Source organism: Xenopus tropicalis, chromosome 1 (assembly GCF_000004195.4).
Source record: "Xenopus tropicalis strain Nigerian chromosome 1, UCB_Xtro_10.0, whole genome shotgun sequence".
Classification (NCBI taxonomy): Eukaryota; Metazoa; Chordata; class Amphibia; order Anura; family Pipidae; genus Xenopus; species Xenopus tropicalis.
The window spans coordinates 162,462,014-162,474,757 of record NC_030677.2 but is presented as its reverse complement, the minus strand read 5'-3'; the positions used below and the strand labels follow the sequence as shown (position 1 = coordinate 162,474,757).

Sequence of the window (12,744 nt, the reverse complement as noted above, 5' to 3'; positions counted from 1 at the left end):
AAATGCAGCATTTTCTGCCCATTTATTCTGGGACTTTTTTTTTCTACTTTAATCACATAAGGCATGAGATTTAAATTTGGGTCTGAGTTGAGAAAACACAGTCATGTTACTTTAAAGCTGATGAAAGTGACAGTATTCAATATGCCAATTGGTCTTTGAATTCAGTTGGGTATTCAGCGTAAATAGGCTTGTGCTATAATTCCTTATTTGCCTGTTTTAATAACAAAAATCTATGGTTCGTTATTTCTTGTGCAAAACAAAGCAAACAGGGAAAATTAATCTTCTCTAATTTGGTCCCTGCATGCTAAATAATCCCCCTGCATAATGAACTCCTGCAAACAAATCAGACACCACAAAGGGTGGAGGGAGGGGGTTGTATATTAGTAATCCAATAATAATCTACCTCACAAGGATCAAACCTGGACTACCTGTGGTCTCCTTATTTAAAAATAACAATATGTAATTTGAACCCTTCCATTCTTCTAGATGCACCATATTTTGCCAGACCCTTTACTCTAATCATGGAATTGCTACCTTCTGTCTATTCTGGAGAGAAATCAAGTCGGTATCTAAGCTTATGGGTTGTTACAAGTGATCAAGCAGAACATTAGGTTCAGCTGATGCTACAGGGCTGATTATTAAATTTATTATTAGTATCTAAAAACCCAAATGAATTACTAAATCAGCCTTGTATTGTGACATTTATACTCTATTGATGCAGTATATTGTGAGTCGGTCCCTAAGCTCAGTAAGTTATTAGTATCTAAAAACCCAAATGAATTACTAAATCAGCCTTGTATTGTGACATTTATACTCTATTGATGCAGTATATTGTGAGTCGGTCCCTAAGCTCAGTAACTGACAGCAGCACAGAGCATGTGCAGTGAATGAGCAGAAAAGAAGATGGGGGGCTACTGGGGGCATCTTTGGGGGTACAGATCTTCCCTGATAAAGGGCTGTGGTTGGCTTGGGCTGGTACAGAAGCACAAAACATAATGTACAACATTTCTAGCCTACTTCTCTAGTTAGGCTTTAGTTCTCCTTTAAATATGTCAGTCACTGCGCTAGGCCTGAATAGTTGTCAGACCAACAACTGCCTGTCGCTTCCTAGCTAACAACAGTTTCACATACCAACAGGAGATTAAGTTTCATAATCAGTTTATTTCAATGATAAAGATAAATACACAGTATTTAAACATTATGCAGCTTGGTAAAATAAAGCATTAAAATGAAATAAAGGCAGCAGTAATATAAAAACACTAGAGCCTAAATCTACGGTATACGGCAGTTATTTTTAAAGCAACACCGCAAATCTCACTGAGCACATAAGCTTGAAATGAGTTGGTGTGAAAAAATTTATTTTTATTTATAATTCAGAAAACATTTGTGCATTGCATACAAAAAGCTGAAATATAGGTTTATATATAAAACATGTACATAAAGAGATACAAGGTTAGCAGCTATTAGGGGCTTTGCACCCAAAATACACATCTCCAGAAATCTGTATACTAACTGGTCATGCAATAATTAACAAATGTTTATTAAACCATACAAATTATATGTGTTGCTTTTTGCCTGTACGGACACCAACCAATCCGAACTGAAGTTAAAAATCTATTTCTGTGTAAATCTCTTTTTTTTTTGCAAATGGAACTTCTCAGGAATGAAAGAATTCCAGCAAAACGAATCATATTTTTGATTGGCACTCTCCTAAAACTTGTGGTTTTCACATACAAAATATAAGCTGAAAATGTATAAATAGCAGGAGAGGTGTTAAATGTGCAGATTTTGAGCTCTGACAATGTCTTTTTCAGGCTCAGTTTCAAGTGAAAAAAAAGGAATAAAGAGGTAATTCACAACAGAAAGCACATCTATTTAAAATACAACATTTGATTGTAGCATTCCCTAAAATGTAAAAGCAATCATGCACTCTACTTAAATATTATGTATTATCTGAAAGACCAACTAACTGTACCTGCTGTAATAAATATAGAAGATGTGTTATTGTTTTCAAGAAAGGTGGCCTGGCAGTAGCACTTCTGTCTCTGAGGTAGAGGCTAGACAGACATTTTCTCACCACGTGTATCCAGCACATGAGTGTTAAAAAGCTTGCCAGGGCCCCTTATGGTTGTAGCATAAAGCCCCATTGGGAAGTGTCTGATGTGACACCGACACACTAATGATGCAGGGAAGGTTTCACCAAGCTGATCTCTGAGAAAGCCATGAGGCACCAATATAGACTGGCAAAAAATAGTGATAGGCCTAAAGCAGGGGTCCCCAACCTTTCTTACTTGTGAGCCACAATCAAATGTAAAAAGACTTGGAGAGCAACACGAGCAGCATAAAAGTTAATGGAGGAGCCAAATAAGAGCTAAGACTGGCTATTAGGCAGCCTCTATGCACACTATCAGCTTACAGGGGGCTTTATTTGGAAGTAAATCTTGTTTTTAGTCAACCAAATCTTGCCCCCAAGTCAGGAATTCAAAAATAACTCCCTGGTTTGGGGGCACTGAGAGCAACATCCAAGGGGTTGGTGAGCAACATGTTGCCCCTGAGCCACTGGTTGGGGATCACTGGCCTAAAGGGTTACTGGGCCTCTGCTCATCAAGCACTGCGCTAGGTCATCAGAGCAAGCTACTTCAAATAAGAACCAGGTTACCCACAATATTATAAGCTCCTTATAGTTTGGTTTCCCTAGTTCTTTATTGGCATAAAGAAGATTGTGATTGCTTGGCTCACGTGCTGGGTCAAACCAACTCTTTGCCAACTGGATCTTGTCCCTTTAAGTGAATGGACACCCTGAAATTCCCTGGTGCATTATTGTGTTAACTACAATAAGATTGTAATTGCATTCGTCTGTAGTGTATACAACAACCTAACAGCATAGTGACTGTCCGCCATCTTACAGCTGCCCCTTTGGCATTTGCCGTAATCTACAGATTGCTGCACTGGGCCTGAAAGAAAGAACTGTAACTACAGGCTTGGGTACAAAAGTGATGGCACTTACACAGTAGTCTTTACAGTATATATGTCTCTGTAAATACACAAAACTTACTGCTCAGTGTGTGTGTTTTCTCTTGACTTTGTATGTATCCCATCAACACAATGCCTTATATATATCACTTTATACACACATGGCAACAATGTTTTAATTAAATACCAAGGGGGAATACAATACATGAATAACTACCAAAGATGCTGGACTCAGCATCACAGTCCCTTGTAGGCAGTTTCTAATGGCAGCATTTTAATGAGGCTTACGTTTTGTAAAGTAACTAGAGCTGGGCGGTATGACCAAAAATTTATATCACGGTATTTTTCAAAATTATATCGGTGTCACGGTATTTGACGGTATTTTTTTTTTCCATGCATGATTAGGTGTTAACCCCATTTCCTAATAAATTAGAGAATAATTACTGCAGTATTGAAAATCAGAGTCAGGCAAGCGAAGGATCGGCAACAGAAAGTCGTAAGGTAAATCAGGCAGACTTAGTTTCCCAGGCAAGGCCGCAGACAACATAGCACAGGAGGAGGCGTTTGATAGCTTTAAAAAAACCCCACGCATGCGCAGACGTGCACGCTTTAACATGTACATGCGCTTTGACGCAAGGAGGCGCACGGGTGAGTACCCTGACACCCCGGTATTGCGGTATCTGAAAAATGAATATAGTTTTAAAAAAAACCACCGGTATTCGGTATTAAACGGTATATCGCCCAGCCCTAAAACTAACCCCAGGCTCTCTGGGGTTTATGGCTGTTAGGATAAAGAAGAGATTGCCAAAGGTGCTGACTGGATACCTAGACTAGTATTTAGTAGAATAAAGTCTAAAGCAACTGAGGTTTTCTTGAAAAGTTTGAGTTCACGAAAACTCAAAGTCCAGCTGCTTTACTTAATTCTACTAGATACTGTATATCATTGAGTTGGATGAATGAGAATCTTCATAGTCATTGTATGACTGAATAATATATACACTTTCTACAATAGAAAATATTAATTAGAATGAGGAACGTAACAGATTCTAAACCAATTTTTGGGCCGCAAAGATAATATTGAAAATGAATCTGTGTCCCCTAATACACATCCCAACATCATTTAATATAATTCAAGTGTTTGTAAGAAAATACCCTCCATACTGTAACCATGTATTTACTCTGCATGTGAGTACAAGGGTTGTAGTTAAAGAAAGTCAATACATGTCTATGTTCAGGCTCCACAAGCACTGCACATATAACATTACAAAAACAATTGCTTCAGTGAATAGCAAACAGCGATTCTATTTCTTGTTGCTGTGCTGCTTATGTCCTGTGCAGGCATATTTAGACTTCCCATTCTGATTTGTAAGTAAACAGGCCAGATCTTATTGCCTAAATGCCTAAGTCTTCTCACAGCTAACTGTAAGTGTTGCAGATCCAAGGCACTGACATTTCATGAAAAATGTGTCACTTGGTCAAAGTTCCACTCGCTTTGGAGTAGAAAAGTAATATGTAATTTACGGAATAAAACACATAAGTGCAGTAACCTATAGCATCCAATCAACCGGTCAAATTTACTGTTCAGCTGTTTAAAAGTAAACATCTCATTGGTTGCTATGGGTTACTGCACCTGGGAATACACACTTTTTTTTGTAAACTCTAAAGCCCCAGCTGGGAATATAAGCATTTTAGTGCCATCCGAGCAGTAACATCATTCTGCTGAAATGAACTGAGACACACAGATCTGCTCCATTTCTATAAATTATTATCTCTATATTATGCTCATATCACAAAAATAAAGCCCTAACACCCTCCTAATGTTGATACTACACTAATATACTGTACTAATATGTCCATTTACTTTATATCAGTTGGCACAGATGTCAGTATTTGCTCAGCCCAATAACATTCCAATTCACTGTCATGTTGAACTTGGACCCCACCTTGCCTTATGTCTTTGTGCTACAGCTAGAATGTTTAAAGCCTTTTGTAAAATTTCTGATATTTCTTATTATCCCTCTTAATATCTCCTTAATTAAGCAGGAGCCACCTTTACTTGCTCATGGTAACGCAGCTGCAATATGAAGCAGAATAAAGCAGGGGTTTCAGCAATGAAAAAAGCCAATCTTTCAACATACCGGAACAATCTTGTAGATAATGGGCTGATCATAATCTGGCCCTTACTTGCATCAAAGATGTTTCCTGCAAGCACTTTATTGCCAGTGAGTAATAAGTAGCATGCTGCAGATTAGCTCAGCACAGGCTTTTCCGTAAAATGATTCACCCCCCCCCCCCCCCCCCCCCTCATTAGTGCAGCTGTGAGTGAGTGAGTGTGGTATTTGGCATTAAGACATTTGCTACAAGCCACTTCATTTGTTTTGTTTTTTTGCAACATACAAAATAAGCACCTTCTCTGGATCAGTCTCCAGGAGACTCTGGAAGAGCAAGCCCATGGCAAAGTTACCAATACGTTAAAAACGACTCGACGATAGATTTTACTTCCCAAGGCAGGACATTACAGTCTTCAGCGCATGCGATAACATAAGATCTTCATTCGGAACTGATCGGTAGCAGCATGCACGGCTTACACAGGGTGTGTTTCCCACACAGAGGTCTCTCCCAGCAGCAGGTGTTTTGTAGGGTGAACTCTGAACCACAACACCTTCAGTGCCGCAGGGCTCAGGATAAAACTTCATCCTCCCCTACCTCCTGTAAATCGCTCTCTCGCAAACTCTCCTCGCTTCCTTGTATCCTGTGGAGAGAACAAACTGTCAGGGCAGCCAAGTCTCTGTGTCACTGAGCCATTATGTTGCATGAACAGAAAATGTGCCTGAGACTGATTAGGCAGGATTAGCATGAATGGCTGTAGTATGCTGTGCCCCTGCACGCTAAACTGGGAACTATTTATCTTCCAAAAATGTTCTTCTTTTTCCTGCTCAGTTCTACACTGCCTTCTTCCCATATCTCATCTACCCTCCTGGTCTTGCTCTCTTCTAAACCATCAGCCACTGCCATTTCTGTTTGCTTTTATCTACCCCCTTAACCTCACCAATACCAGCACAGATACAGAGAAGCAGAACTGAAACAGCAAATTCATTTCAAACAGGTTTATCCGATAATGAATACATTGCCTCAAACAGCTCATTCTGGACTTCTACTTTTAAACATATGGCTTTAACTCTGGCTGAAGACTACTGCTATGTGCTCACATATCTAGGCAGGGCTGGACTGGGATTCAAAATAGGCCCTGACATTTCAAGTACAAGAGGCCCAAAAAGTCCACTTCCAGCCCAATAAATAGTGAGTGTCTATGGCATTTTACAGCAGGATTTGCCAGACTCCACAGATTGCCAATCCAGGCCTGTATCTAGGTCAGGTTGAGTTATACACGCAAAGATAGTCTGAAGGGTTTCTTATCATCCACAACAGAAATATGCAGCATGGATTCATTATGTTATGAAGTGCAATAATTAGCCATGGTTATAAAACCATGTTTTAGGAATTCAAAAGTCTGCACTCTGTATCCCTTGTATACTACTCCACACATGGAATGCTGGCTCCACCCCTCCGCTGTAGTCCTTGACTTACTATTCACTCTGTACTGTGATGTACATTATAAATTAGCACATTTAATCCCATGTAATATATATTTTTGTTTAGGTATTATATATAAATATATATATATATTTTTTTTAATTGTATGTGCATAGGTTTTAGGCTGCACTGACTTGGTGTCCTTCGGAACTAGCCGAGGTCTATATATGTCTTTTCTTGTCTTCAAGATACCATTGATAAAGCCATTCTGCTGGGGTTGTGTGTGGAGCCTGCATTGGCTTGAAATATTTGCAGTGACATAAAGAAATCATGCTGAGTAGTACATGGAACCAGTTTTTTGCTTTTATTTGCTAAAGCTTGGCACTGTAAAAGATCTTGTATGGTGTGAGCATACCAGGTCAGTGTTGTTTAGATCTGCTTCCTTCCTTGCTGTTATAGTATGGCTTCTTGGCTATTCCGAGTGGCATTTTACACTTCTCCTATCCCCTACATAAGTACCAGTTCAATAAAACACACCATATACACTACACAGTACAGGTAGGGGACCTGTTATCCAGAATGCTTACAACCTGGGGGTTTTCGGATAAAGGGTCTTTTCGTAATTCGGATCTCCTACCTTAAGTCTACTAAAAAAAATATTTAAACAGTAATTAAACCCAGTAGGATTGTTTTAGCTCCAATAAGGATTATTATATCTCAGTTGGGATCAATTACAAGGTACTGTTTTATTATTACAGAGAAAAAGAAAATTATTTTAAAAAATGTGAATTATTTGATTAAAATGGAATATGTGGGAAATTTCTGGATAAGGGGTCCGATACCTGTATATAGAGTAACTGGTTAGTAATTACAAAAATCATTGTAAGAAAATATTTATTTATTCAAATAATTTCCCTTATTTGTGTGAGTTATAGCCTTGCTAACTGAAGCCAGTGCAATAGGAGGCTTTTCAGTGTAACACTAAGCAGTGCTACACAACACTTCCCCTATGTCCAATCATATTAGTTGGTGAACACAGAAATGTAGCAGTGTGCCCCCCAGCAGGATATAGCCATTCCAGCAGCAGAGAAATTAGTTACTTTAATTGCATGCTGCCACCACCCTCACAAATTGAGTAAAATGGCGTTCAAACAGCACGCAAGGCAGTGTTAGATTAGAGGGTGGAGAATAGAGGAAAGGCAGTGGCAGCTTTCTCAAACTTGGCCTTTGTTACCTTTTGCTGCTGAAAATGCAGCTACATTTCACTTCTCCTGATCAGTCTTTTTCTACAATTAAGAGGAAATGAGATGAGAGAACAGACAAACAATATCAAATGTGATATGAAATGTTCCTACAGAAACTCGTGCAAAGTAACATCAACATACTCTTCCCATTCTGCATTCTGAAAAGCAGTTTCATTTATCTGAGGTGTTAGTGCACCGGGCCGCTCAGGAGCAGCGCTCTTCAAAAAAGAGTTAGATGCTAAAATGCACCAAATATTTGCTTTTCTGCCCTTAATTGTCCTGCTATGCCCTACCATGTATATAAGTGGGGCACATCTTTCCTTTAAAAGCCACACCATTTGTATTGCATATCCCCCTCTTTTCACCAGCACCATCACATTTTCCTAAAACAAATTGCAGCTTTCACTTTGCGACCATTTTCCCTCTCACATCTTCAGTGACATTTACAAATGCAAACAGCATATATGCACTGTAAAATTCATGCAATGAAGAATGCAGGCTTACACAGGCAGAACTTACTCTGATAAAAAAAAAAAATCCTGCTTGGATTGAGCACTGTAATGGTTAGGCTGAGCTCATGACAGGAGGTTTAAAGAAAAAACATGTTGGTCCAGCAGAGGGCACAGCCGGAACAGAGTTTCTATGGAAACCAGCAATGCCATCTTCACTGGTGGCTAGACAGGAGGGTGTGTTTAGTAACCTGAGTTGAGAGCAACTGAGCATGCTCAGTAGCCAACAGCCAAAGTCAATTCCTAAGAATGGGGGCTGAATGTGTTAGAGAAATATTCTGATCTGATGGAAAAATCAAACCTGCCAGATTGAGATCTAACCAATTTCAGGCAGACACGCTGCCAAATCGGTCTAAAGGGCTGATGTCAGCAGCTGAAATCAGCTTGTGTATGGTCACCTTTAGTGATTAAGGGAATGTTGCAGCCTTACTATTAACCTTTGAACAGCCGGAGTGACAGGTATTTAAAGATTTCAAAGAGTCTGTTCTCTGATTACATTTTTTGAGGGGGGTTTACATGTCCTTTAGTAAATGTCCAAAAGTTTATGTAAAATAATATAAGTGAAGTATTAATAACAGTAACATACAATTACTTTCTGGGTAGCATGATGCCTGAATGACCCCAGCAATTAGGAAACAAAGGTATATATAACTGAAGCAAGCTACAAACCGACTTAAATCACTTCCATCATCCACACATTTATGTTGATTTCCCATAAGATTATTAAACTTTAGGTGTTTGTGAACACCACCAGTAGGAAGGCAGCCATCTCCACATAACCTTTCAGTGCACCTAAGTGGGGTGGGGGAAAAGGGACTTACATTAGCAGATTTCCTGGAGAGGACATGGATCTTTCTTCTTTCCTGCTCCCCTCAAATGGATTCCCAAAAGAACGTTTCCGTAGCATTGATTTTACCAAGATCTGGGAAGACATAACAGAAAATAGTATCAGAATAAGGTACATAACTAGTTTTAAAACATTTTGTGTGCTGCTCAGCTGACTGCACCTCTAAAAAAGGTTAATCAACTTGGGGCACATTTATCAAAGTACGATTGTTTTCGAAGTACGACAGTTTTCATACTGTGAGTATTTTTTGCTACTTTTTCTTTAGTTTGTGCAACTTTTTCGTACTTTGTGACTATTTGCACGACAAAATCGTATTTGTCGCACCAAGTACAAAAGCTTCGGATTCATTCAAGCTTCAGTATCGTGACTTTCCTTGGGCCAGGTTGGAGCTGCAGAGTGCAATTGAGTCTTATGGGAGGCTTCAAAAAACATGCACAGAAGGATCAAAGTCAGAAAGGTTTTACCAACGTTGATTATGATTGTTCGGATGCGACTATCAGATCGCCAATACAATATTATCGTGACTATAACGATCTTTTTGTGACATTTTCGATCATTAGAAATTATCGTATCTAATCTGAATTTTACCCATTTCAAGATTGAAACTCGTACTTTGATGAATCTGCCCCCTTGTGTATCATCGGCCTAATGCTAAAAACTATGTAGCAACAAGATTAATACAGCACCCATATTTATTAAAGTGTGATGCACCTAATTTGGCTTAAAACAGCTGGTGTTATTTATGAAAGGTAAGCGCTATTATCAGTGTTAATTCTTCTTACTTTTGGCTGACCCTCCTTTTCCATTAAAAATGCACTGGCCTGCAATATATTTTAGAAGGGGCCCGCCACAGTCTCAGGCATCCCTCTTAGATTCAGCACATACTCACTAATGGTTTCTGGTAATGTTAAATACTCTCACAACTGACCACATTTCACCCACTATACAATGTTGTGACATTATTTCACACAACACTATTTTCTAGGTAGTGATAGTAATTAATTTATTGGCAGCCATTTGCATGTATTTGATAATTCTGGTTCTAGACTTTCAAAAACCTTGCAAAACAACTTCGATACAGTTAATAGGTCAAAAGGAAATACAGCATAGGAGTGGGTTGCTGGTACAGTCACTTTACATTCCCTGTATGAGCAGGGATATGCTGTTTAAAAGACAGTAAAGGTATGGGACCCGAATGCTCAGGACCTGGGGTTTACTAAATAAGGGATCTTTCTATAATTTGGATCTCCTAAGTCTACTAAAAAATCATTATTTCCCCCCCCCCCCCCCAAAACGGATTCATTACAAGGAACTGTTTTATTATTATAGAGAAAAAGGAAATCATTTTTAAAAATGTCCATACTTTTTTGGATCTCCATACCTTTAGGCTGCTAAATAATCCTGCTCTTTAGATTATTATTTTCTAGCGGGAAATACTACCCTCTTGCTAAAGAGAGGTTTGTGATTGTTGAGAGGTGTTATATATATATCTATATTAACTTCCCATATATATATATATATAATACCCTGCTGTTTAGCCATGGGGGCAGCCATTCAAGCTGGGAAAAGGAGAAAAGGTACATGTTACATATCAGATAGCAAATAACCTCTGTAGAGTACAATGTCATTTTATCTGCTATCTGCTATGTAACCTGTGCCTTTTCTCCTTTTTCCTGCTTGAATGGCTGCCCCCGTGGCTACACAGCAGGGTATTTTATAAACTATAATAGACTTTCTAACGCAAACACTATATTTGAATTACTTTGATACATTTTCTTTTTTTGGTGTTACTGTTCCTTTAAATACTAAGTTGCCATACCGTATGTTATAGATAGCGAACAGTGATAAGGGCCATGTTTGTGCCTTTATTTTAGCAATCAGCTCTCCACAGCCTGGAAGTATCTGTCTGATTAGAATTATGTGTGGACAATATGTTATGGAGCCAACTTCTGTTATTTCAGCATATTTCTACATTCATTTTGTGGCTTATTTGGTACTATTTATTAATTTAACAGCATGTCTTTATTAAAGGAACATGACAAATGTACCAAGCTAGTGTATTAAGCTGGCTTACTTGCCATTTTATAGAGAAAGAGTGAGAGATAGAGTGTATCATGTTTCGTAATACATGGGTCTGCCACAACACTGGCTCACCTAATAAACTTTATGTATTTCAAATTAACACCAGTGAAGCAGACCTACATATTATATATATATATATATATCTACACACACACACATACATATGGTCTCCACTCTCCTTTGGGTTTGCTTTTTAGAAGGCATGATCAGATTAGTAGTAATGATAACAGTTGTGCATTAGCCAGTGGCTCAGTGGCAAATGAAAGAGTTGCTAATTTAAAACTCACCACAGTGGCCAAGCTTGGGATGTGCTTGATTGAATTCTCCACCTCTTCCTCTGTCACTTCCACCAGTGTGCAGTTCTCATCCTCTGTTGGCAGGGGCTCCAGTCCTTGCTTGGTGACCCACGGGTGAAGCTTCAAAGAACAGAATACATTTAAGCATGTACCACTGTTACCACAGTCAGTTCCATTGATCAGCCATAAGGGAAAACTATACATTCAAAATGAATATTAAACCAACAGATCATACTGTATAATAACGGTTCATATAATAAGTGACCTATTAAGAATCTTACCAAATTGACATATATCAGCAAATATTGCTCTTTTACAACTTTTCATTGGACCACCACTTTGCGATGGGCTTTGTGCTCCCTCAGAGATCACCTGACAGGAAATAATGCAGCTTTAACGGGAACAAGTGTGGGAGTAAAAGGCAGAACTTTGTCAATTAATTGGCTGACATGACCTAACATGTATGTGTGCCTTGGCTTGTTTGTGTGCACCATGAATGGTATGATACCAGGGGGCGGCCCTTAGTACTTAAAGGAGACCCAACCCCCCCAAAAGCCCCCATCCATTGCCATCTAATCAACAGCTCTGTGTAACCGAACTGATCCGAAGGGAACACAAAGATTCACATGATGATGCCTGAAATAGACTCTGCGGGGAGGGAGCTCACTCGATGACCGTGGATGGGCGCTTTTGTCGGGGGCTTTAGTTCTTCTTTAAAATGGCCTTTTAACATATTTAGAATTACCCAACGGCACATACTATTATTTACTAAGGATATTTTTATGAAAATGGTTTATTTAGACAAAGCAGTGTTTTAAATATGGGCTGTTTTGTGCAGGGGTATAGTTTGCCTTAAATACAATGTTCTTCCCACAGAAAATGTTTTCATGTCATATTGCTGCAATATATGCAAATATTAACAGCTGAGCACCCAAGAGGAACTATACACTGAATAACTCATTATTCTACAGATAGAATTCTACAGAAAAACGGTTTGTACTTTGTAGCATTGGAGATCCTGTAGATAAAGCATCTACCCCATTACTTAGCAAAGGAAACTTCAATCTGATAATGAAACGGCCAATAACAGATTTTAGTAATAAGTTTTTGTAAAATACATAATGTTAAACAGCAGGTTAAAGGGGAAGTTCACAATTAAATTAACTTTTAGTATGGTACAGCTTAGTGCCTTCTTTACAACTTTAACTGATCTTAATTTTTTTTAGTTACAGTTTCCATTTATGCATCTTTCCAGTATG

At 38.7% G+C, this 12,744-nt stretch overlaps 1 protein-coding gene across 2 annotated transcripts in view; it reads right to left on the bottom strand.

Annotated features, from left to right (window-relative positions):
* Nucleotides 1-1,141: 1,141 nt before the first annotated feature.
* Nucleotides 1,142-12,744, bottom strand: part of camkk2 (calcium/calmodulin-dependent protein kinase kinase 2, beta) — a 56,086-nt gene continuing 44,483 nt past the window's right edge. The window contains exons 14-17 of one of the 2 annotated variants that reach the window (XM_004910513.4): nucleotides 11,477-11,605; nucleotides 9,082-9,182; nucleotides 7,742-7,793; nucleotides 1,142-5,725 (exon numbers count right to left, since the gene is read on the bottom strand). In XM_004910513.4, coding sequence (XP_004910570.1) covers nucleotides 7,763-7,793; nucleotides 9,082-9,182; nucleotides 11,477-11,605 — 261 coding nt within the window. In that variant the 3' untranslated portion in view covers nucleotides 1,142-5,725; nucleotides 7,742-7,762. The remainder of the gene's footprint in view (nucleotides 5,726-7,741; nucleotides 7,794-9,081; nucleotides 9,183-11,476; nucleotides 11,606-12,744) is intronic. The other variant, XM_002937701.5, reaches the window with a different exon arrangement.